The 25,136-nt window shown below is 40.6% G+C and overlaps 4 protein-coding genes and 1 long non-coding RNA gene across 11 annotated transcripts in view; 3 read left to right on the top strand and 2 right to left on the bottom strand.

The window, feature by feature from the left end:
- The first annotated feature begins 2,077 nt into the window (after positions 1–2,077).
- On the top strand, positions 2,078–4,332 carry LOC105569141 (ATP synthase mitochondrial F1 complex assembly factor 2). 2 transcript variants are annotated; one of them, XM_012025338.1, is made up of 7 exons: positions 2,078–2,328; positions 2,461–2,654; positions 3,328–3,438; positions 3,522–3,702; positions 3,768–3,883; positions 4,018–4,155; positions 4,249–4,332. In XM_012025338.1, the coding sequence occupies exons 1-7, from the start codon at positions 2,238–2,240 to the stop codon at positions 4,249–4,251; spliced, it is 834 nt and encodes a 277-aa protein (XP_011880728.1). In that variant the 5' UTR covers positions 2,078–2,237; the 3' UTR covers positions 4,252–4,332. The 2 variants fall into 2 exon arrangements, with proteins under 2 accessions (XP_011880728.1, XP_011880727.1); XM_012025337.1 differs by lacking the exon at positions 4,249–4,332 and having other exon boundaries at positions 2,080–2,328; positions 4,018–4,222.
- Positions 4,313–11,985, bottom strand: LOC105569143 (protein eyes shut). 3 transcript variants are annotated; one of them, XM_012025341.1, is made up of 16 exons: positions 11,189–11,985; positions 10,264–10,354; positions 9,603–9,751; positions 9,405–9,515; positions 9,228–9,335; positions 9,005–9,118; positions 8,001–8,787; positions 7,356–7,761; positions 6,783–7,093; positions 6,431–6,641; positions 6,156–6,307; positions 5,765–5,901; positions 5,424–5,669; positions 4,945–5,142; positions 4,503–4,731; positions 4,313–4,396 (listed from the first exon to the last, which is right to left on the bottom strand). In XM_012025341.1, exons 1-16 carry the CDS (start codon positions 11,301–11,303, stop codon positions 4,345–4,347), a joined length of 3,417 nt encoding a protein of 1,138 aa, XP_011880731.1. In that variant the 5' UTR covers positions 11,304–11,985; the 3' UTR covers positions 4,313–4,344. The 3 variants fall into 3 exon arrangements, with proteins under 3 accessions (XP_011880731.1, XP_011880729.1, XP_011880730.1); XM_012025339.1 differs by having other exon boundaries at positions 9,228–9,515; XM_012025340.1 differs by lacking the exon at positions 11,189–11,985 and having other exon boundaries at positions 9,228–9,515; positions 10,264–10,962.
- On the top strand, positions 7,674–8,199 carry LOC105569142. Its single transcript, XR_001009478.1, has 3 exons — positions 7,674–7,749; positions 7,846–8,049; positions 8,152–8,199. It is a non-coding gene; the product is annotated as an uncharacterized LOC105569142 (long non-coding RNA).
- Positions 11,986–12,555: 570 nt separating the features above from the next.
- Positions 12,556–16,440, top strand: LOC105569144. 4 transcript variants are annotated; one of them, XR_001009479.1, is made up of 8 exons: positions 12,556–13,123; positions 13,746–14,120; positions 14,187–14,321; positions 14,571–14,757; positions 14,879–14,974; positions 15,489–15,580; positions 15,652–15,796; positions 16,366–16,440. XR_001009479.1 is itself a non-coding variant. In XM_012025343.1 (8 exons), exons 1-7 carry the CDS (start codon positions 12,641–12,643, stop codon positions 15,736–15,738), a joined length of 1,455 nt encoding a protein of 484 aa, XP_011880733.1. In that variant the 5' UTR covers positions 12,556–12,640; the 3' UTR covers positions 15,739–15,775; positions 16,340–16,415. The 4 variants fall into 4 exon arrangements, 3 of the variants coding, with proteins under 3 accessions (XP_011880733.1, XP_011880734.1, XP_011880732.1); XM_012025343.1 differs by having other exon boundaries at positions 15,652–15,775; positions 16,340–16,415; XM_012025344.1 differs by having other exon boundaries at positions 15,652–15,752; positions 16,335–16,407.
- Positions 16,369–25,136, bottom strand: part of LOC105569145 (zinc finger CCCH domain-containing protein 13-like) — an 11,297-nt gene continuing 2,529 nt past the window's right edge. Inside the window, exons 2-10 of the mRNA XM_012025345.1 lie at positions 23,749–23,824; positions 22,498–22,898; positions 19,357–21,555; positions 18,804–19,112; positions 18,370–18,712; positions 18,125–18,288; positions 17,639–17,922; positions 17,433–17,550; positions 16,369–17,303 (exon numbers count right to left, since the gene is read on the bottom strand). Of these exons, the coding sequence (XP_011880735.1) occupies positions 17,195–17,303; positions 17,433–17,550; positions 17,639–17,922; positions 18,125–18,288; positions 18,370–18,712; positions 18,804–19,112; positions 19,357–21,555; positions 22,498–22,898; positions 23,749–23,824 (4,003 nt within the window). The 3' untranslated portion in view covers positions 16,369–17,194. The remainder of the gene's footprint in view (positions 17,304–17,432; positions 17,551–17,638; positions 17,923–18,124; positions 18,289–18,369; positions 18,713–18,803; positions 19,113–19,356; positions 21,556–22,497; positions 22,899–23,748; positions 23,825–25,136) is intronic.

Raw genomic sequence — 25,136 nt, 5'->3', positions numbered from 1 at the left:
GCGACTCGTATCAGTGAGTGACATATTACTTTTTATTTTAAAGTGACGTTGCGCATATGACAGGTGCAGAAAAATAAAAATTTTGCCGTTCTGACACGATGTCCTATGCCCGGATACGAAATCTAGTAGTCTCGTGTCACCCGAAACGCGAAAGTCATTCTCGACGACGAGATGCATCACCTCTAATTGTAAGGTTAGCGCAAAAAGATCGCAAGTCCCGAAAATTAATTATTTCCTTTAAACGCGATATCCTATGCCCTATTCTATTTCGTTTAAACGCGATATCCTATGTCCCGGCACGAAATGTATTGCCGCACGCCATCTATTGCCGCTCGAGGGGGTTATGAGCAACCACCCGCAATAGATACTGTCGCGTCGTCGGTATTGCAACAAGGAGCACTTACCTTGCGACGGCGGATCCCACGATGACCGATCGATGATAATCGTTATGGCGTCGCCGGCGTCATGTGACTCCGTCATGTGGTCCCTCGTTGGATCGGTTGTTGAGTTGCTCCCGCGAAGTAATCCCAATTGGTCACAACTCACTTAACACTTCACAATAGAATATGCACTATCATATATATATATATATCGCATTGTATACGATATCACACACAGTATCACCAATTTTACTCTGTAAGCCGCATCGGCGACTTAACACTCGCGACGGATGAAATTCACTCTCAAGACACACGCTCGCGACACTCGACACTCCCGTTCGCGGTGCACTCTCGACTTTTTCGGCGGTTTGAGGCACGCGAGACGCGACAACCGAACTTCCGAGTAGCCGCGGAATGGCCGATTCGCGACTACGGCTCACTCACGTCGACCGAGATTTCCCGGCACGCTTCTCCCGGCGGCTGCTTGAACGCCACAAACGAGCTTGCGAACGCGCCACTTACTCACGACACCCCGGACACGGGGCTCGCCCTCTCGGCGAGCCGAAATCGACGGAAACGCGGAGCGGATTCTCGCGCCCGACCGACGCTTTCTCCGCGTCCAACAACTGAACGTTCACTAGATTCGTAACGGTTGCAACTTTCAAACGTGAAACAGCGGCCAATCAGGCTGCGAGCTTTCAAGCATCGATCTTGCAATGACAAGATCACGCAGCGAGCCTCTCGTGTAATCATAGGTCTGTTCGTATTGCATGAAGACGCGTATAATATATGAGGTGTGTTCGGTTTCACGCATAATGCGCATGATGTTAAGTATACATACAAGAACATCTCACAAAAATTATACATATTAACATCCACAGCGTACTATAAACGCAACTTTAATCGAAATGCAAATGTCTGAAAAGAATTAAAAATTCAATGTCTAAAGTCAATGTAATTTCACTTATAAATAATTCCGTAAAAAGGATATAAACTGGTGGAATTAATAAATCACCGATAAATGCTAATTAAAACACTCGATTCAATATTTCGCGTATTACTTTCGCGATGGATTAATTTTAATAACCGATGAAGATTTTAAATCACGGCGTGAGAGAGATTCATTCCGAGTTCGAACGTTAGGAAAGGTAGCGCCCGTGTATTATTAAAATTAAAATAATTTTTATTATTCCCTTATCGCATTTCTACTTCAAATTACGCGTAATATTCTTGTTTGTTGAGAAACTTGAGTTGAGAAATAACTTAAATTTACTTGTAACGAAGTTTCACAAGGAGTTGGCAAGAACTCTAAACTCGATTTCGAAACGAGACATAGGCCGGTATTCATGCATGCAGCACGGAATACAACCAAAATTGTTTGAAATTCTCGGAATTTCAATTTTTGAAATTTTAGATAGTGCCACCTCTTTGCTGATCATGTTCTCCTGATACTTTGCCAGTTTTCTCGATTCTCGATTTTCACGATTTAAAGTTGGAAATTCTCGGAAATCCAATTCTCGGAATTTTTGATAGTGCCCCACCTCTTTGCTGATCATGTTCTCCTGATACTTTGCCATTTTTTTTTTAGATTCCCGATTTTTAATTTATTTTTGTATTTTTCCCAAGTAAGAAAGCTTTATTTTTTTCAAGGCGTGAAAATAGATAACATTCCGTGACACTATCGAGTGATGTCATCTTGGTACCTCATGTCCGTTACAATAGACATTTCATTCCCCTCACCCTTTGTGGATCACCCCCGCGGCATTATGCTCCGTCCAGGTATTCCTACGTCCGTGGTTGTCGTCTGTTCTTTGTCCCTTGAATATTTTGAAAAAAGCAACAATAATAATAAATAATATGCCACAAGTGCTAAACAAACTGATTAATACAATGTATTATTTTACACGCCGTAAATTTGCGCCAGTTTCCTTGGTTGTGAGAAATATGGGTAAAAAATATTTTATTATTCAGGTTAAGTTTTTGAGGTTTTCTATTACCGAATATGCTCTATAATGAATATGGTAACGTGCTAATTGAACATGATTGTTATTGGGTGCTTAAACTAATCTGACACTTGTAGCCACCGCGAAACGATTTTATAGAAGGACGAACATACTTTCGAGTGGCAACAAGTTTGAGATTACCTTGGATCAGAGGAAGCTGAAGACACCGCAAGGTAGGGTGTTCGAGGTGAACAGCAAGCCTCTGGCTTTAGCCGTGGCCGCCGAATGGGACGCACAAAAGGAGACAATCGACAGAGGGAGCATGCACCTGGTGCGATCATAGTATACAATTGTATACATGTAATTATTTAATTAGTTTACAGGTGACTTTATATCAACATTCTGTATTTAGCATAATAACATAGTCACAATCAAATAACATCCTTTGAATCTGTTATTTCGTCTTGCATTGTTTTATTTGTAACTGACGTAATAGGATACAGAAATTTCTTCCAGGATTACAAATACCTGGTATTAATAGTTCATTGACTTGATATTACCAGTTTACATAATATTCTGTATTTGTTCTGAGTGTACGTATAAACCAAGGTTGAAAAGTTACTTTATAAAAGTAACTGATTGCAGTTTTTTTGCTAAAAATATAACAAGTTACCAATTCTGAAAAGTAACGCGTTACAGTTATAGTTACTCCAAAAATAGCGAATCGTTACTTTGCAGTTACTTTATTGCTATAAAAATAAAAATATAAAATCTGTAATTAAATTGTAAAGTATCGATGAAGGCGTTTATGCACAAATGCAAGTTGTCCTAATGCGACCTGTGGAAGTTTAAAAAAAAATAAAGTAACTATTAATGTAACTGAGTTAAGTTACAGTTACAGATGGAGAGAAAGTTACAAAGTTAAGTTAGAGTTACCAAAAAAGTAACAAGTTACTTCCCAACCGTGATATAAACATGCTAACACTTTTGGTTTTCTGTTGTAGACATCCTTGTGCAACACCGTACTGGATAATCCACACAATCACACAAAGATGAATCTGGTCAATCATATAGTGAACTGTCTGGAAATGGATACAATTTTATTTTATTCGAGTGTAAGAAAGTATATCAATTTCTGTATTTCCTCCGTGTTAATGCTGCAGTATATGCTCGATTACAAGAACCTTTGTGACTTTAGGAGGTGGATGAACTATATCAGTTACAAATTGAAAAGTGGGAACCTATGGTTCGTTGGTTTTGCGAGCATTACAATGTAGATATTGCGAGAACTCAGGGTATAGAGGCACCCACGGTGTCGATAGAAACCAAAGCTGCATTAACGAGACATTTATTGTCGCATAATTTCAATAGTATTTATGGTAATAATACAATTTAGTGAGATAAAGCCGTCTATATTTGTATATTAATTGCTATCTGCACGCAGGTCTTGTGTACGCAGTGGACGGATTAAAATCAGTTATTCTAACTCTTGCCACAGCTGCAAGAGTAATTAATATCCCGGAAGCTGTAACTCTTTCACGTTTAGAAGAAGAATATCAGGTATCACCTTTTCTTGATTTGATTTATGACGAAAGTATCGGTTTAAGTCCAGTCTACTTTTTGTTAGCTATTATTATTACACGTTCATGATATATCCCTACTGTATATTATTATTATTGTTTCCTTATACGTAGATCTCTCACTGGGGCAACGTGGAATGGCATCACGAATATAGCAAACAGGATCTGCAGGCTCGTCTATCGGCGGCAATGTTATTCGTATATTTAAACTCTCATTCCGCCACTTCCCGACCCAAAAATGACCCCCCTAATGTAAGCTAGTCCTATTTAGATTATTAAAGGATCACTACTAATAGATATAAAATTTGTAAGAACAACATATTCACTGTAATGTAACATTGTCAGTAACATCGATGCCGACCGATCACTCCCTTTGTGCTAATTAATAAGAATTGGGAGAAATCCTCTACGCGCATCTAGAAGATCGTTTCCAGCGACGATTCAGATAGGAATGGAACAATCAGGTCCGACCCATTCCTTTGTACAAATGCAACTGAAAAGTCGATGAACAATAGATTTGTGATACGTATGTTCTGTGGTCACACAGGATATCTTATATTTTCCTATTGAAAGAAGAAAGACGATTTCATTTATATCACCTATATGACGCTCCATGATGTAAACACACCGCACCGTTCTTGCACGAATGGCGAATGCATTCGTTACGATTGCATTCGCCTACGCCGCGGCCGGTGGCAGGACTAGAGCCGGTCAGCGGAAGAATCGTTGTGTCTGTACGCAGTTCGACGTCGAATATACACCCGGAGAAGCCAGTGTGAAGAGGTAGGTCGTGTGGCAACGTTTCAAAGTTTTTGGACTTGTAACCACCTGTGAGAAAAATGTCCTCTCTATTTTTATTCGTTTACTTTTATTTCGCGCTAAACATGGTTTTATTTAAACTCCTATTCAGCCGAGATGTCCGGATTGTGTTTAACATCAGATACGAGAGATGAGAATTGAATGGCTGCATGTGAAATATAAAGGACGATTTGCGCTGACATTATGCCAAATGTCAAGCCAGTCTTCTCTGCAGCGACCTACCGATATAGAGAACAGGCGATACGTCGAGTTGAGTCATAGATCCTACCGCCTGACCAGTCACGTTTCTGAGACCCTCTACAGCGAGCCACGCTTCCTTACCTCTCCTTCCAACTCGAAGGGTATACGTTTTACTTTTACCAGCCGATCCTGCCACGCTCAGAGAGGTCAACGAATCGCTGGTGAAGATTCTTCGTACTCCTATTAAAAGATTATAACATAGAAATATATATATTCTTTTTAATTCTCTATGCTAAAACTTTATATCATTGGAACTACATATTTCAATGTATATTTTTTATAAGAAACAAAATTTTACTCTATAGATTAAGCTTCCAAGTTTCTTAAAATGTTATACAATTATTTTCTAGATATCTGTTTATAAGTAATCTACAACTATGCAATATATCTGTCATTAAGGTATAAACTGCAAAGAATATGAGCGCTTCGAATGGAAGATCCCTTTACAATGAATCACTCACCGGAGCCCAAATCCCACGTAAGCATAATGTAGCCGCGTACGAACGTTATCGAAAGATGGTCCGAGACATCACGGCGCGAGCTTCTCTGTCCGAGGTACGCTATCAGAGAAATTTGATCAATCGTGCGCGGAATGAGTCGCAGCCTCAGCTCCATTGTGTCCTTTATCGAGGTAGACACGCCGTAAGCAATGTATGACGCAAAGCCGGGGACGAGGACCGAGAAAGCTGGTCGCACTAGGATGGCATCTGAGAAGGTCCGGTGACTTTGTAAGAACTTTGCTACATCGCGATCTCGTTGCATCGCTATCACATTTGTAGAGTATTGAACGTATTGTTATTACCTTCTTCGCAGAAAAGCCCGCGACTGCCGAGCGGACAAACGCAGATGAAACCAGTCCCCGGCGAGCTTACGCAAGTCGCACCCATCGAGCAAGGATTGTCGTTACATGCCGAATGTTCGCACAAAGGCCCGGTATACCTGTAAACAGTTTTTGATGCTGAGCATTGGTTTTAAAGATTGACCGTCTCTTCTACACTAAGATTAATTAGTATTAATTGAAGTTCCTTAGTTTTGAGAAGGTAAATATTAATTATAATTAGTCTATTTCTGATTTGCAATTTTGTTTTCTTTACTAAATTATCGCATTCGTTTCTAGACGTACATAAAGCTGTATGTGTATTAAAGAAGCAGAAAATTTGAATAACTTTAATTGTCAGCTAACAGATATTTACCCCGCTATACATTTGCAACGAATTCTCCCTTCACTTTCTTCACACGCGCCGAAATTCTGACACGGATTTGACAAGCACAAAAACGACGTGCATTCTTCGATCTGGAATGTTTCTATGGAATCGTGTATGAAATGTCGCGTAATATCGTTCACCTGCAATGTTAACCGAATAATTCAGAGCCACCCTGCGTAAAAGTTGACAAAGCTTTTGCAATTATTTTAATGTGTTACAAGAAGATTGAATTTAACTTTAAATAATTCTTCACTGAAACGCACCTTCAAGGAATCCATGCAACCAATGAAACCCATTGCTACATGAGGGAAATAATGCGAGAATGTTAATGGAATGCCTCCTATATACAAATTAGCGTATTTTGGGACCATTCCTCGCTGTGGCAGTATTTGCTCGCCGGTCACGGCCATAGTGCCATTGACCAACAATTTGGCGAAACATTTCTCGTTGTCGTCATTGGCAACGTATTGAAAGCTGCGACAAAATAAAAAGAAGTGTTTCTATTAATATTTTCATTAAAAATCACAAAGATGATGAATTTTTATGTCTAACAATGTAGATTGCGAGAGTTTAAGAAATCCAGATTAAAGTTGGAATTTAATGCGAATGGCATACCTCATATCGATGTCCACTTCGTATCCGTTATCGATAGTAGCATCGATTTCACCGAGTAACATAGTTTCTAGGCCACAAGAAAATTGGAACTTGAGTGATCCAAGTTCCAGGTATACCAAAGAATATCTCTCATTGTCGAAGTAAACGTGCAATATAATTCCATTCTTAAATGCCGTCCTAAGCTTGACATAAATTCGGAGCGTCGCACTCTTATTTTCAGTAATTATCACTTCGACGCGTTGCCTGACGAAAGATTTGCCGTTAAAGGCCGCTTGTGTAATAGTTGAGTCTGTCTTGCACCCGTCAGCATACTGAATAAAAAAAAATTGCAATACAAGTATTTCATTTTAAGTGAAATTTAGGGATGTCTTTAAAAATCGTCCGCAACCTTATAAACTCTGTAAAAAGCTCTTTGCGGAGTGAAAATCTTTTTACAGAATATAGAACTTAGTTTAAAATTCTATTTCAGTTTTCTGTCTAGACTACTTTTAAAAAATTAATAAAAGATTAATAAAATGAACAAAGATTTGTAGCTTAAATTACTATGTTTCTATCGTTATGTAAATCACTTACTTCGGTAACATTTCGCGGAGTTAACGCGGTAGTACTCGTCGAACACTGATTTCCACGACAAGCACCGATTTCTGTGGTATTAATTTCGATGCCGGTTACAGTAGCTTGGCTTGACGAGGACACACTGGTAGATGTTAACGGAGAGGACACCGTGGAAGTATCAAATCTCATGGTCGAAGATAATACCGATGGCAGTGTCGATGAGGTAGTTAAGGGTAGAACAGTTCTTGGCGTATCCAGAATCGTAGTTCCAAGATCGAACGTTCGGTTTTGCACGGAATCGGTTATGTATCGGAAAGTCGTATCAACGGAAAGCGTTACATCGGTAGTGCGATCCATGATGGCACTTGTGACATTAGTCCTTTCGTCCTTTTGGCCCTCACCCATATCCATTGTAGGTCGATAACTAAGAAATGGTATATAGTGGATCTTACAAAATTAACATAGCAAAAATATTTCCATGCAGTACAAAAAATATTGATTCTTTCAGAGAATACGCTTAGGACAGTGTTGTGAGAATAAAACTCCTCCATGTGACATAAATTCGCTTATCAATGCGCGCAAATCGATATTTAATTAATATTAAAGATCAAATGTCGCAATCTCACAATATTCTTAACAAGAATTATACAATACTCCATTTACCTTGTCGTGTACTCCGTTACATCTTCGTCTACTCTAGAAAACGGCGAAGGTATCTTTGTTATTTGATCATGGCCACCAGGCTCCTTAGTAACTTCGCCATCGTGGATCGACCTTCCGGTTGGCAAGTAAACTTCAGTACTTTCTGTTTCAGTCTTATGGAAATAGTCTTCGGTAACAGCGGACGACACCGTTATGGGCTCCGAGGACGTAATGAGATCGTCTCGAGTCGAACTTGTCGATGGAGCTTCAGTGAGAAAAACACTACTATCACCGCTGACACTAGAACCCTCGCCCTCGTATCTGGACGTCGTAGTTTTCTCCATAGTCGTATATCTCTTTGTATAAGGTGAACTACTTGTTCTCGGGGACGTCGAGTAAACGGCAAAGCTGATAGTTGATGTGGACGATAGAGATAGAGACGTATCCATCGTAGTTGATTCTTTAGGCGAAACTATGGCAGTTGTAGTTCTAACTAGACTCGTGCCCTGTTCAGATGTGTCTTTCACTTCTAGAGTGGTCGTAAAACTATACTCGCACATAGGACCACCGTAGCTCGGTGGACACGAACAGGTGAAGCTGTTGATACCGTCGATACAGGTGCCTCCGTTGTCGCATCGAGCGAATTTCGATTCACAATCGTCGTATTTTAGCTCACAAAGTGCACCGTGATAATCGGGCACGCAATAACAAACTGGATGGTCGTCCTCCAGCAGACACACTGCTCCGTTCTGGCAAGGATTCTCTTTGCATGGCACGATTGCCTTGTCACAATCCTTGCCAGTAAAACCTTTGATAAAGGTAACACGAGAATTGTTCATTAATTAATATGTCAGGAAAATAAGAAATAGCGTGTGTTATTTTAATTTTTTTTTAAATCGCGCTAATTTTAACACGATAGTAAAATCTTTGTGAGTTCAATTATGAGCTAAATTTTTATTATTGCTTTTTTTCTCAACTAGTTCTAAACCAAATCTACGACTCATGAGCGAGAACAGTCCGCTTACCGAATAAACAAGCGCAAGTGTAGGAAGATGGAATATTGATGCAGAGACCACCGTTTCTGCATGGTGACTCCAAGCATTCGTCGACATCCACCTCGCAGAGGAGACCGGTCCATCCTTTTCGAATCGTATATGAGAAAAGAAAAGTACCATCGCGACGTAATATAAAATGGAAATGCAAGATATATTTTTTTTACGCACGTAAGTAGTTTTACGAATTTCCTACCTTCGCGACAACGACAATAGAAGGAGAAGCCGGGCCCTTCGATGCATTCGCCGGAATTTTTGCACATTGTCTCGTTGCAGACCGAGGCGTCAATCTCGCAATATTCTCCTGGAAAGAGAACAAGAAAGTAACAACATGGAAATTTCTTGGATACGTTTGCCGTCACGCGTGTTGCACCTGAGTATCCATCCAGGCACTGGCAAGTGATACCGTCGTGATCGACGCAGGTACCATTGTTGAGGCACGGGTGGTTCGAACACTCGCTATATTTTTGCTCGCAATTCACACCTATTTCCCATTTAAAACGGTATTATTCATTTTCAGCGATCTTATATGAACTTATGACGAGCGATACGACGAAGAAAAGTGAATTACCTACGAAACCGTCGGGGCAGGTGCAATTATATGCGGCAACGCCGTCGTTGCATGTGCCACCATTAAGACAAGGATCTGACCAGCATTCGTCCCAATTAATTTCGCAATTAATTCCCGTGTAACCATCGATGCAGTAACAAGAATAAGTGCTATGTCGTCCATGAAAAATTACAAAATACAAACCATAAGTAGACTCTCTTCCTCTCTCTCTCTCTCTCTCTCTCTCTCTCTCTCTCTCTCTCTCTCTCTCTCTCTCTATATATATATATATATATATATCTCTCTCTCTTCTATAATTTTAATTCGCATATATTTTTTAATTAATCAATAATATTAACAAGAGAAAAGCAGTATTAAACCTTTACAAGGCTGTTTAGATATTTCGTCTTAATATTTATTAAACAAGAATATTCATGCTTTTAAGAAAGGTTTAAAACTACTGTGTACGATATTTCTTGTAGATATTAATTATCGATTGATTTCAATAAGTTAATCATGCAGCTTTATCTTGTCTTGTCCAAGAGTATTAAAAAGAAAATGCTATATTTGTCTTCTCTACATAGCCTAGGCTATATTTGTCTTATGTCCAATGAAATTGCACCTAACTCTCAGATTACCAAGACGTGCGCTTTCATTATCAAGCATAAAAGTGTGTCTGTACCTGTTCTCGTTGTCCAAACAGATCCCATACATGCAAGGATCCCCGCTACAGTCCGATCCTAATGCAAACACCGTAATCACGGTCGACAGCACTATCAGAGTAAAAATATTTTTACACGAGGTCCTCGCAGATGATGGACAGTGACTCCACTTATAAGCCAGTCTAAGTAGCCTTACATACCTTTGCAGCATGATTATAGCATGATATACATACACACATGTCGATTTATCGCTAACGTGTAAATGTGTATGATGTGTGCACGCGAGCTGGAGTATGTGTAAACGTGTGTACACGCGTTATGTTTGCTGTATATCGTGTAACAGGACAGGAAGAACTACAGCCGTTATATGATATAAATTAATGAGATATAGATCCATTGGTTTCATGTTGAATGGTGCAGTAAACTTGCAGAAACATCCAACATAAGGTACACTTCAAGTACCAATCTTCAGGTATCATATTTAATAACTAACACTCATAGCTTCATTATAGACTAAGGAACGTCTTTATATAAATTAATATATCACTAACAAATTGCATTGATTATTGAAAGGATTGGAGGAAACATTATTATTACAACTAATTATTATTATAATTGATTAGCAGAGTAAAAGTAGATATTGTATACGTATAGTAGAATTCCTGATCCGTAGATATATTTGTATAAGACTTGAGAAATCGAATTCGTTTTCAGATATTAGTGACTTGATGAAATTAGTACAATAGTATGGTTTTGAGTCGCGTCACTGTGCCGACGTTCGTCCGTGACCTTTCTCTGAATTTTGGCGTTGCGTTATCAGCTAAAATGCCGCAGAAAGAAAGTTAATTACACTTGATCGGTACGAGAATGCCGTACGATTCCTGAAAGGATAAAAGAAAACGGAACGGACTCGAGAGAAGAGGACGAATCATCCTTTTCCATTACCTTCCCATTTTTGTGCGACGGTGGGCAACAGAAAAGTAAAAGGGAGAACGCGACTCGTCGAGGAACACGGCACTTTCGACGATCTCTGTACACAGTTACGGTATGCCGTGGGCATATATCGCTAGCGCGGCATAGGCCGTGTATATACGTTGTATGCACGTTGTTCTTGACGATGTCGTTCACGATGCCCTGTCGATGACAAGGACTCAGCCGTAGTCTTAGCAACGCTCGACCATACAAATAACTATTACATGCTGTACGCTTGCGTGAAGCAATCGTATCGACATTAATTCCGATGCTATTATTATATAAATAAAATTTAATAATAGAGACAGACGATACTTATAATTCGATTTCTTCGCCTTCACAAGATCGCGGAGTGCGCCCGCAATCTGTGGCCCCAAGAAACAGCACACTTTTTTACTCGCTATCGTCAACACTTTTCTGTAATTATTGATTCTTCGTTGCGATAAAAATAAATGAAAGATAGAGTTGTTTGAAACTTGCGATGTAACTTGCAGGCCACAGAGCACGAGACACTTTTTAGTCAGGCGAGCAAGTCGAGATCAATATTACGCATACAGAGTAAATCGATACGATTGCGGCCGTGGTGCAAGGCCGTGACGGTATTATTATATCCGTTGAAGCTTCCCGCGGAAAACTCTTCGACCAAAATAGACATTAATATATAATTAACAATACTCTGCGTCTTATCTGGTTTCTCAAGTAAATTGTTTACTTAATCTTGTTTGCAACCTGTTGACATCTCGCGAAGCGAATAAACTGTAAACAGATAAACAAGTTGGCTGGTTTTTGGTGTCGATGTGCTGCCAAATTATAATTCTATTTTAAGCCAAGATTTATAACGAGAGCACGCTACTCCATGGAACAGTATTGCTCGCGTGCCTCCAATATCGGACGTCTCTCGACTTCGTAATATTAATCCCGCTCCTAATTACATAATTAATTCGTCTAACGATCCGTGACTATTACAGAAGCCAAAATTCTCGGAGACTTTCAACACTGGCCTGCGATATATCGCGTCTGACAAGGGACGCGTATAAATACCCCCGTGCCACAACGATGCATCGTTGCAATCTTGTCATCAAGCAATGTTCGTGGGCCTCAAACCTTCCGGAGTTCACCAAATCTGGGAGTCATTTAATTGTCAATTAAAAAAATTCAATCACAGATCCAATGTACATCTTTCTACATCTTTAACGATAAAAAAATCTTACCATGAGTTACATCAATTTGAGGGAGAGCCTCTGCTTTCAATAACGCAAGATGTGCTCAAAACATTTGCTATTTGTGTGCCAGGCAACAAAATTTTCCTAGCTTAGTTACACGAAACTGGCTCGGTGCCGTGACCCGATACGTTTCATCGTCTATATAAAAGAAGATCATAGCATCGAGAAGAAAACTTATACGCAAAGCCCGTCTATTGTTCAGATGGAGCCTCACGAGGCAGAAGAGTTGCTCAAGTCTCATCTGCGGGAGAATAATCTTTGGACCCAAGATGAACCCAGGTCATGGACCGTCGGTCGTTCTCCCCTCGGAGGTCGCGGCCTATTCGCCATGCGAGACGTTCGAGCCGGCGAGTTGATCTTCACAGACGTTCCGCTGTTAATAGGTCCACGATGTTACAACAAGTATCTGCCGATGTGCGTCGTTTGTTACAAGAGCGACTGCCCTCTGTTCCCCTGCGATCACGGCTGCGGTTTGCCAATCTGTTCCACGGAATGCGAGGATTCCGTGGTGCATATCCAAGGGGAGTGCTGGTTCCTGAAAGGGTGGACGCCGACCTGTGGTTCCACCTGGTCCAAGGATCTACTGCTCGCGGTAGTGCCAATACGTGGTCTCACGTTGTCGGAAGAGCAACGTAAACTCTTGCATGCTTTCGAGTGTCACGCTAATCTTACTCGTAATTACGAGGTACGTTTTCTTTTATACAAAATGTCAGTTTCTGATATTCATAGTAAATGTCCAGTTTTGTAGAAGTTTAGAGAAAAAGGAATAGCTAAAGTTTCATGAATAATATTGTTTACGCTCTAGTATTCTCTTCTTTCAGTCTATTGTAATCTATCTTTACGCTCATCTCATTGTATATCCTAGTCATGGATATGATTAATAGTTCTAAGCAACATCAAAGAATCTTAACAAGAATAAAGACTTAGTGACGCCAGTAAATAAGGGTTTGGGGACGAGGATACTTAAAAATCGCGTATCGATAGTTCTGTATACTGCCCGAATCGGTGCGCAGTTAAAAGTCGAAAACACGAAAATATCATCATTAGACTGTTTATTGCGACAAATATCACCATATGCCTCGGTGATCGAACTGATAAGACGTCCGCCTAAGTGAGAGGGAGGTCTTGATTCAAACCTTGGCCGAGGTAATATTTTTCGCAATGAATTCTTTAATTAGAATTTCCAGTCGTGTTGATTAAAGAATCTATGTAATATTTATCATGTAATAGAATTATCATGTAAAAATGTGTCATAGATTAAAATCGTGGAATCTCTTGTAACATGTGTTCATCAACTTGTGCCGAAGATCGACTTGCTCAAGAAAAACGTGGTCAGTCTCCCTAATGAGGAACAACTGGAGCTCATGAGACGCATTTGCGGCGTCTTCAATACGAATTCGTTTGAAGTTGTGGTTGTATCTTCACGGGACCAGGACCGCACCACGAGTTTACGTGGCCTTTATCCAATGGGCGCATTCCAGAATCATTGCTGTGTGCCAAATACTAGGCATCACTTCGACGACCAGCAACGGATGCACGTGAGCGCCGCGCTGCCTATCGCCGCTGGCGAGGAGATCACCATGTCCTATACCGATCTGCTGTGGGACACATCGAGCAGAAGACAGTTCCTAAAGGTCACCAAACGTTTCTCCTGCAACTGCAACAGGTGCTCCGACCCTCTGGTACGTCAGCATCGCGACAATCTTGCAACAAAAATTCATGCAAAATTTTCTTCCTGTTTCTTCCAGGAATTCGGCTCGCAGCTCGGCGCGCTTCTCTGCGCGATGGACGATTGTTCGGGGCACCTGTTGCCTCGTAATCCTCTCAATTATGAGTCATCCTGGATTTGCTACAAGTGCCAGACCAGCGTGAATCACAGACAGGTGATATCACACTGAAATGTAACGCTGTATATTTACATGTAATAAGAAAAATTGAATCTTTAACGGCTCGTTTTCTACGAAGAATAAGTGTCTTTTATGCGATTACTGATTTCAAGAGATTATTCATTTTCATACTGATAAGGTGTTCGCACATTTAATAACATGCATCTATTAAAATCATAAATTGTTTCTACAATACCCAAAATCTATCTTGATTTCTTTTATGAAATAAGCTTCGCTGTTTTACAGATTGAGTACATTCATTCGGGATTGAACACATTTGTATCCGACGCTGTGTACAAAACTCCGCGGGAGATTTTAAGATTTACAGAAACAGTATTATCGAAATTGGTACCTGCCACTAATTACATCTTGTTAGATGTCAAGTATCGTATAATTTCCTACTTTGGCAGAGCTTCTGATCTCAAATGGGAAAGTAAGATGTACATTATATTTTCCATAAATATTATTGTAAAATTTTACAAGTTTCTTATTATCCTTATATTGCGCAATATAGATGTACGCCATAATATGAAATGTAATTCGTATTACTGCAGATCTCACGGATGCAGAACTTAGAATTAAACAGGTGTATTGTGATGATATACTGTCTGCCTTAGACGCTTTGGATTCTGGAGATTCTATTAAAAAAGGTAATATAATGCGGGAGATGTTTCTTTTCTATACATATATTTTAGAATTTTTAAAGCATTTCTTGTCTCCGTGAACAAAAACAAGATGTACGGGATAAGAAGGATCGAAATGAAGATCTTTACCCTACATACAGCCTTGGCCAAAAGTAGTTTGCCATTCCTCCTCAATTTTTAGAAATGTAACTTCTTTTAACTCTAACCAACTATTTTGTTATTGTTACGTATCGGCACGCAATAAATATTCCCATTTTCATCAACTGTATTGTTTATTTAAACTGAATGTAAAATAATTTAAAGTTATTGAGGTTTTATATAGGTGGCAAATATTTTTGGCCAAGGCTGTAAGTTGTAATAACGTTAATGAGACACGATTGTAATGTATAAACTGATTTATGTCAAAATAAAAGATAGAAAATCTTAGCACTTCTTTATAAATTTTGCAGTTTTATTATTTTATTAACAAAACTGCAAAGTTGAAATATAATTGTTAATGTATTTATATTTTACATTCTAGGTCTTGTTTTATATGAGTTGTATCGTACAAATCTCGAATTGTTTAAACGACAGATTTCCAATAATGACGAACAGACACATCCACATATAAAAGTATGGCGAATAATTCATTATATGTTTATTATACATATCTTAACTATCGTTTTTAATCTTCTTTCTTTTAGGACGACGATAATGAACGTTTATTACAAAAGGCAATGAGTATACTACAAAATGATGTCGGTGCAGCCTGTGTTCGCAAAAGTGACTAATGTAATCGACTGATTTGACACCATTCATATTTATGACTTTAGGGCGGGAAACTTATAGTCAACCCAACTGGCTAATTATTTAATCGATTTATTACACAACGTAAATACATTTTATTGATTCCCCTTAGGGTTACAAGACGTTTTTGAAGGAACGTGCCCAAACCTCTTATAAACACCTCTCTCTATTATCCACTTAGCTATGTGGCGATCAAACGAAAAACCAACAATGTTTTGTTTGGTTTTGAATCCGGGTCTTTGGATTACCAGACCAGCGTACAATCCTCTGCGCCACGATCGCCATTTTATTACACAACGTTTCGACCATATTCTTTTGGGTTCTTTTCGAGTGATACTAAGTCAATCATCGTCGTCGAATAAAACAGAGTCGAGTTATAAAAGATATGTATACGTGTGAGCACTGTGGTAGTTGGGCTCGAACATTTCGAACGAACAGTTCGAGCCTAACTACATATATTTTATAACTCGATTCTATCTTATTCGACGACGATGATTGACTTAGTATTACTCGAAAAGGACCCAAAAGAATAGGGTCGAAACGTTGTGTAACAAATCGATTAAATAATTAGCCAGTTGGGTTGACTATAAGTTTCCCATCTCAATTTCTAATCATTACTGGTGACAATAATTCTCCTTCGTTTATTACTTTACTTGATATCTGAATGGAGGTGTACATAATAATATATTAAGAGAGCGCAATAACAAAGAAAGCGTCTATATTACAATTTTCATTCTAATTATCTGGTTCTATGCTTAAATTCACAAACTATACATTGTTTATAATACAAAATTTATAATATATGTATATGTGATATGTAGCATATTGTAATATATAAGATTTAAAATATGCGAAGATTTATATATTGACGATCTTCATTAAAATAAAAATGCTAATGTTCAGACGAAAATTCCATTCAAATAGCAATTAGCTACGTGTTAATTACAAGTCGCAACATGGTGAGATCTGTTGTAATATGTAATAGATTATTGAAGAGGATATACATACATATATACAGAGTGGGGCAAAATAGGTAGCGCGATTGGCAAGAGGATGTTTGTAATTTTTGGCAGTAAAATAAAAAATTGGTTATACAAAGCTTCATTTTTCAAAAACGTTAATTTCGAAAATTGAAAAATTAATACTTACACTTGTAAGTTCTTCAACAGTCTAGTGTATTCAAGTTCATCGTCTCAATAGCAGCTATTAATACAAGGGGGCATTAACGACTGCTTAAAAAACCAAATTCCGGAAACTTTTGGGTGCTCCTTCACACGTAATATTCCGTTTAATGAAATAATTTAAATTATTATAAAACCATCTGCTGCTTGTACCATATCCCATTCTGTATGTATAATATACTTTATATGTATAGTATCTTTATATATATAAAGAAAACAGTGGCCATTTATAACTTTATATACAAGTCTCATTATTTTTTCATATTACTTGCTGCAATAAACCTTTTGCTTCTTCGTACAAGGCAGTACTTGGCTTCAATGTTTCCCAATCATAGTCGACATCTTCGTCATAACTCGTATTATTATTTCTACAATAAAATTTTATAATATTAATAATTATATCGTCAAATTTTATAATTATTGATTGCTACTTATGATGTGATATAAAACAAATTTTGCAATTTTCTCAAATACAGATATAATTTAAAGCGAGTTACCTGTATAAAGTATCATCTACAGCATGCATTGCACCGTTACCTAAATCTTGGAGCAACCGATTTCGCGCGAGCGCCGTGTGCTTTAGCGCGATATCATTCAGCAAAAATTCTTTATGATCTACAAAAGAAAGATTTAAAACATATTTATTACTTGCATAGAGATATCGTTTTGATTTCAATCAAAGAAATTACATCGAAGTACTCACCATTCTGCTCATACTTCTTTAGCAACTTTTTCACGAAATCTTCGCCCGCATATTTCTTAGATATACCGATTCTGTAGAAGATCGCTTTGCATTGCCATCGATTCTCTGCGGAGTCTTGGTCAGACGGGACAATTCTTCTTGCTTGCGTTTCCTTCACGAGAGATTCCCAATCGACTCCTAAAGCATCACCTAATCCTTTGCCGCTCGTTTTAATATCCTCCTCCAGCTCGCCGTCAGAAATTTCTTCAAAGTCCATAGTCTCTATATTGTCATCTTCCATATTCCTAACATAATAGAGTCATATATAAAATTTGATATTTTAGATTCAAACAAAACAAATATAATTTGAGGCAAGAAAATTTAAATTTTTCATTGAAGACAATCACATTTCTTCCTTGAACAACACCTATTGACTTAAAATCAAATAATTTCTTTAATAATAGAAACGCTTCTTTCACGATTAACATTTTATAATTTATATCTTACTTCAGTGACACTGTATCGGCATTGTCCTTAGATTTTGAGCTAAAAATAGTTTCTTCCGCGGATTCCTTCGAAGATGACTGAACTGGCTCCTGTACAGTTGATTGTGCATCATGGTGCGTAGCGTCTGGTGCTTTCTTATTTGCCCGTGTTTTATTTTCCAAATCCTATTGAAAAATTATATAAAAAGATAAACACCTTTTCAAAGGAAACCAAAAGAAACTAAAATATGGGGGGGAAATAGGTACCGTGGTATCTTCTTCCATATTCAATATGTCATCGGGATCGTCGCTAATATCGCTCAAATCGCTTTCAGTATGAAGAGTTTGCAGGGACTCGTCGGTGATGGGACGCTTCGGTTCCACCACAACGGGCTCCTTGATTTCGGGTTTATCCTTTTGCGAATTCTTCTTTTGAAAACTATCCGTAGACTTTTCTCTAGTAGTCGTGCACAATCTACCTTCAGCGAGTTCCATCAGCTTCTTGTTGATAGGTTCTTCCTTCATGCTGCCGTAAATAGCAGCCTGCTTAGCAGCCGGATGAATCGCTGGCTCGTCTCTTGCTTCCGGCGCATTATACGATCGTCTTTTACTGTAAGAATTGATTTCAATTAATGCTTCAGCCAACACAACAAATGTATTTGTTACTTTTATGTTAACCTTGTGCAAAATGGACCATTTACCCGTGTTGCGTGGATTCGCCGTGCTCCAAATCCTTCGAGCGCTCGTTCCTATAATGCGACCGAACGTGCACGTTCTGATTATCCCATTTCCGCGCATCGTTGGACTTCCAGTCGTTCACAGAATTGTCGTATCGGGAGTTCCACTCGTCATCGTGTATCTCCGAACGGGGAAGACTGTCTCTGCCTTCCCATAACGTTCTAGCACGCCATTCCCTCTCCTCCCATTCCACCGTCTGATAACCACGGTCTCGGCCATGTTCTACATCACGATGATGTCCTTCCCAATTATCGTTAGAAACACTTTCATCTCTAAAATAAAAGGCAACACGTGAGAGAACTCTAATATGAGAAAAGACAGAAAGCTTCTCAGTAACAATAAAAACAAATAAAAACACTGAAAAAAAAGATGAAAATTTACAAGATGCGATTTAACAATATGTAATCTTTCAATTCTGGTGAAAAAAAAAGTTTTCGGTGCGTCGTAAATATTCCTCACTCTATCATTTAATTAAAAATGCAAAACAGTAATATTTCTCCAGTAACGAACGATTACCTAATACTGGCCCCACCACTTCTTATTTTATCGCCGGGGTAGAGGGGATGTCGATGATGATGGTGATGATGACGGTGATCGTCGAAGGATGCTCGTTCCGTAGTCTGGATCACGTATCTCGACTCTCTGGACCTCTCGTCGCGAGCAACGCGCCTCTCCTCGAAGGGACTGTCGTACCTTCTGCCCTCGATGGTCTTCCTCCTGTCGTCCTCGTGTATGTGAGCGTGATCCCGGTACTCGACGTGCGGGGCCGGCTCCTCCTGCTCGTCCCAGTGCTCGGACACCCTGCCGTAGTTCCTACCGAAATTCCTGTCCGCCTCCATGGCGCGCCGCGGACTGTTCGCGTCCCGACGATCCACTATCCGGTCGATCTTGCTCGGGACGCGACTCGACTCGATTCGCGCCTGGTCCTTCCTGCTGCTGTGCTCCGACGCGTGACCCCGTTCGTATCTCACGCCGAACCTTCGGTGCCGGTCCCTGTCGTAGTGGCCGTCCGCCATGTCCATCAGATGGTCGCGAGGTAAAGCGGGCGTCACGGCCACCGACGAGGAAGACGATGCCGGAGCGATGGGCGGTAACGTCGTTGACGACTGAACGCTCGACGACGCCGCGACATGCCCGCTCTTGTCGTGCAAGGACGCGCGATCCAAGGATGTCTCCCGAAAACGGTCCATGCGATCCCGGGGCGAGTTGACGGCCGGCTTGCCGCGACTCGACGGCACATCCTTGTCGACGACGCCGCCGCCGCCGCCGCCGCCGCCGCCGCCTCTCTCGTACCTCCCGTCTAGACGCGACTGCGTGGAGCTCCGTTCCCGCTGCTCGGCGAGAGCCTTCGTCTCGGATCGTTCCCGTTCGCGCTCGTTCCTGCTCCGCTCGCGATTACTGCCGCTCTTTTCAAACGACACGTCTTTGCCCAGGGAGCGCTCCTTCATTCTACCGCCGTAACGCGAACTTTTGTCCGCCGACAGGCTCAACGCCGCGGGCGAGATCACCGCGGCGGGCACGTCCCTCTCTCGCGACTTGATAGGCTTCTCTCTTTCGCGATCCCGCTCGCGATCCCGCTCTCGCATCTCTCGATCTCTCTCCCGCTCGCGATCGCGCTCCCGTTCTCGCTCGCGATCCCTATCCCTCTCCCTGTCGCGCTCGCGTTCTCTCTCTCGATCCCGGTCCCGGTCCCGATCCCGCTCGCGCTGCCTCTCGTTCCGGCAACGCTCCTGAGACTCGTCCTTGTCCTTGTCGCGCTGTGGCTCCTGGCGTTGATCGCGAGTCAACCTCGAAGGACGCTCGTCTCTCGCATCCTTCTCGCGCTGGCGCTCGCGGCTCTTCTGCCGCGCTTTGTCGCCGCCGTAAGTCTTCTCGTCAAAGTTGTCCTTGCTCCTCCGATAGCTCTCATCCTGACTCAGAGTTACCGTTTGCTTGGTCTTGCCAGAAGACATCTGCTCGTTTTTCCTCGCGTCATCTCGCTCTTTGCTCTTGTCCCTCTTGTGCGAGTCGCGATCTTTCTTCTCCGCGTCCCTCAAGCGATTCGACGAGTTGCTCTGTTTCTCCGGATTCTTCGCCGGGGTAAGATCGCGCCTCGTCCTCGATGGCGTTCGGCTGCGTTGCGTCTTTGACGACGCGCTCTCTTTGACGTGCTGGTACTTGGATGAGCGGTCCGATGACAACGGCGGCGGCGGCGTGCGCGAACGCACGTCCTTGTCCTTGCACTTGGATCTCAACCGATCGTCCGACTTGGTCTTGTCGTCAATAGCGCGGCTCTTCTCTTTCTCCTGCTGCTCCTTGATTTTATCGAATGACTTGCATTTGGCAGCGTCCTTGGACGGACACTCGTCCAAGTCGCGCACCTTCTTGTAATGCTTGCCGTCCTCCTTGTCTACTTCTCGACCACTCTTTACCGCTTTCGGCGATTCGCTCCTGTTTCTTTCCCGGATCTTGTTGGACGACGACGCGTGATGCGCCACAGAAACCTGCGAGCCCAACGTCGTGCTCGTCGTAGACGTGACTCCGCTCGTAGGTCCCTGTTGTATCGCGGGTGATCTAGCGCGCAACGCGCTGGTATGCTTCCTGGGCACAGATGACGAACCATACTTCTTGACCGATCTCGTGACAAGGTCCTTCTTCGTGGAATTGTTCTCGAGCTTGCGTTTCTTCTTGTTCACCGCTTTGTCGTTTCTCGTTCCTAGTCTCTTGAGCTTCAATCTGTAAAAACCATTCGTGACAATTCGGTTAAAAAATTACGCAATAATACGTAAAACAGAATCGACACGAATCTAATAATTAATTAGAGAGGATGTCATTTTCGGTCCAAACTGGATCTTGGTAGCCTAATAACATTTCTACGTGAATCTTGTATACTTTCGCCAACTCGGGAAACTAAATTATCAAATTAAAATACATGGATTTACCGTTCTAACCAAAAAACCGTTGTTTGAACGTAAAATTACAAAAGGTTTTGCCTAGAGATGCTCAAGATTACACATATACAGTATCGGCCAAAATTATATCAGCTTTCGATTTTTTCAGCATAACTAGTTTGCAAAGTGCACGAATGAAAAATTCGAAAATCATGGTGCATCTTGTCAAATTGCATTATCCTTCGTGTGTACAATATGCACCTGTTATCAGGTGTCTACTGTAAAATTTTGAGTATTCGATGCACTTCGACGAAAGTTTAGCTGAGAAGACCTAAGGGTGATAGATTTTTGACCGGTACTGTAAATATCGTGTAGCGAGCGTGATGCAGAGAAATGTGTGCTGCTTTTGTCACTGAACAAATGAGCGAGAAGATCCGAGCTAATATCCACCCGCGGATACCGCTGGTTTTTTCGGACCTCTCTCTCAGAGAGAAGTGGCAACTACCGAGAGTATCCTGCACATATCACTGTCCTCCGAAAAGGGGGTTGGCGAGAGGCTAACAACCCCTCACCGTAAAAATGCACTGTTGTGAATACACACAATTAGCCTCGGATGGAGGCAATTTGTTGTGAAGGCCGGCGGCCCAACTGGCGGGGGAGGGGGCGGAGGTGTAGAGCCGGTTATGATGATGATGACTGTAAATATTTGTATGTTACAAAGTGTAATGAATTTTGTACACTAAATGTATTTGTATACTGAAAGTAACTGTATACTATGGATGCTCACTTTCTCTTCCTGTCCTTATCCTCGCTGTAATCGGCGGAGATAGTGTGATGTCTCTTGGACTTGATCTTTTTGACTTTCTTGTGCGAGTCCGACGTCGACGTGGAAGACGAGTCCTCGCTGCTGGAGCTGCTGCTGCTGCTAGACGTGCTGGATGTGCGCGAACTAGAGGAGGAGCTCATCGCTTTCTTCTTCTGCCTTACTTTATCCTTGCCATGTACCTCTTTGTCTTTCTTCATTTGTAATTCCAGTTCCCGTTGTAACAATTGCCGCCGTCTCTCCAACACCTTCTCGTCCTCGTACTCGAGATCTGTCTGATTCCACTCTTCTATGTTTAAGTCCGGGCTGTGCGATGCCTTTTTCACGATCTTCGATGTGAGTCGTTTGAAAGGATCCTCAATGAGCTGCAACATCAAGGGAATCGAATGAACATTGAACATTCTCGACCTAATGTATAGTCTATCAATTTTAACTCTTATCAATTGTCATGTTCCGTTATCTCTCGAACGAGGTTCTCTTTTACAAAGTTTGACACTAACATGTGAGCTTCTCAAGTGAACCGTTACTGAATCCGTTGCATCTTTCTCATTCTCTCGACGCCCTTCTACTAGTCTTACGACAGTAAAACAGGAAATTGTTCTCCAAAAAACATGTAAATCTAAGCGTTAGATTCTCAGTTTTTCTCGCTTGAAAAAGACCAAAACCCATGGTCGAAACGTAGCGAGTTTGGGACATTAAAATAGTCAGATACGGTTAAAAAACTTGAAGTTCTTATCAATTTTGTCGCGACACTGGAAAAGCAATAGCGAATTCGCCAGCTTGCACACTTAGTGCGCATTAAAGCTTGTTTACAGTCAATCTTACATGTAAAGCCCATCACACAATGCCAGGCAGCAGGCAACAGGAATAGGGAGTAGATTTTTTGACGCGTTGGACAAGTCGGAAATTTTCTTCCAACCAATTCAACGCGTCAGAAGTTCTATTCCCTGTTGCCGTTGTCTTGTGTTTGGGCCTTGATGATCGTCTTGAATACTTTCTGAAATACTTCTTAGCCAGTAAAATAATCCGTGCGGATTTTTCATTGGCTAAATACGTTTTTGGACACGTACTTGAGACGACTATAAATGTAATAGTAGACTCTGAACAGGTGTGCACTCAGTGCGCACTGGTGCGAGCTGCCGAATTCGCTATAAAATATGAGTACATGTATTGAATAAAATTCTTATTAAATAATAAAATGCGACGTGTGCTTACCCCAGATGTACCTGCGATCGCATTATCTTTCTTAGCACGCTTGGATGGGCTTATCAACGTGTGTGTGCTTGCGTATCTAATTGACAAACAAGCGAAATTACATTAGAGCCTAACAAGCAATGCAATCTTAAAGAGTGTATATAAATTGAAATTAGATTTCACTCGTCTTTCTAGGCTCGCGCATCCAATTACCAATGTAAACTAAACGAGCTCGACAAATTGCCGAAACATGTTTTGTAAACGATAAAAAGAATTGTTAGACGACTTAGGCTGACAGATGGTTTATTTATTCATTTAATCCGACGTTTCGACCATGCGGGTTGTGGTCCTTTTCAGGGAATTCAACAATCTACAATTATTTTATAAAACAAGACGCATCTTACAGTCGTGTCAATTGAGAAACAAAGTCAAGGATAAGTAAAAATAAATGTCGTGAATTGTTTTCTGTAAACTTACAATATTACGCCATTGATATCAAAAATTAAAGAACAGCTTCACTTCCATCTCTGGGCATCACATGGAGAACTGTGTCAGACGGCACCGTCCATCCGATGTAACACTCAAAGTAGGACTGAAGTCTGACAATTTCACAATTCCAACATTAAAATAGTGGAAAAAATCCTTCTGAATAATTGTTTCCCTAAGGACTTAATCACAAAACACATTAATAAACGCTTAAAAGAGATCACGTATGGAAAAGTTAATAACACAACTGAAACTGTCACTTCCAATAAAAATTACATATCCATTCCATACGTGGAAGGTCTGAGTGAAAAGGTGGACCACATTCTCAACGAAAATGACTTTCGAGTGTTGCATACGGTACCAAAGAAACTAGACTGCTTAATCAAAAGAGGAAAAGACGTGGTAGATAAAATCAAACAAACAGAATTAGTATACCAAATTAAGTGCACCTCATGTGAAGCATCTTATGTAGGGCAAACAAAACGACATTTGCAAACTAGAGTCAAGGAGCATCAACGAAATATTAGAGGTTCAACTGGTGGCTTCTCGGTTATTTCAAATCACCGCATGGATAAGGGTCATGATTTTGATTGGCGAGACCCAAAGATATTACATAGAGAAAAGAATGTACGTAAAAGAGAGATAGCGGAGATGTTCTTTATAAAGAAAACTAATGCGAATATAAACCTGCAAAAAGATACGGAGAACTTAAACGTAATCTATGATAGCTTGATAAAATTTTTAAACTAAGAACTTCGAAGTAACTTTTATCTTAATTTATATTTATTATATATATTTATTTATTATTATATATATTTTTTCTCTTTTACCCACATTGACTCCGTTTTCGGTCCATAGCATTATACAATTTTAATTAATTTCAAACTGTTATAGAGTTTTCGATTTGCTGACTCGACCCGACT

The sequence above is a fragment of the Vollenhovia emeryi genome, unplaced genomic scaffold (genome assembly GCF_000949405.1).
Source record: "Vollenhovia emeryi isolate VEMERY1.0 unplaced genomic scaffold, V.emery_V1.0 DF939126.1, whole genome shotgun sequence".
NCBI classification, from domain to species: domain Eukaryota; kingdom Metazoa; phylum Arthropoda; class Insecta; order Hymenoptera; family Formicidae; genus Vollenhovia; species Vollenhovia emeryi.
The sequence above is the reverse complement of the archived record's forward strand: the minus strand, read 5'-3'. Positions and strand labels throughout refer to the sequence as shown.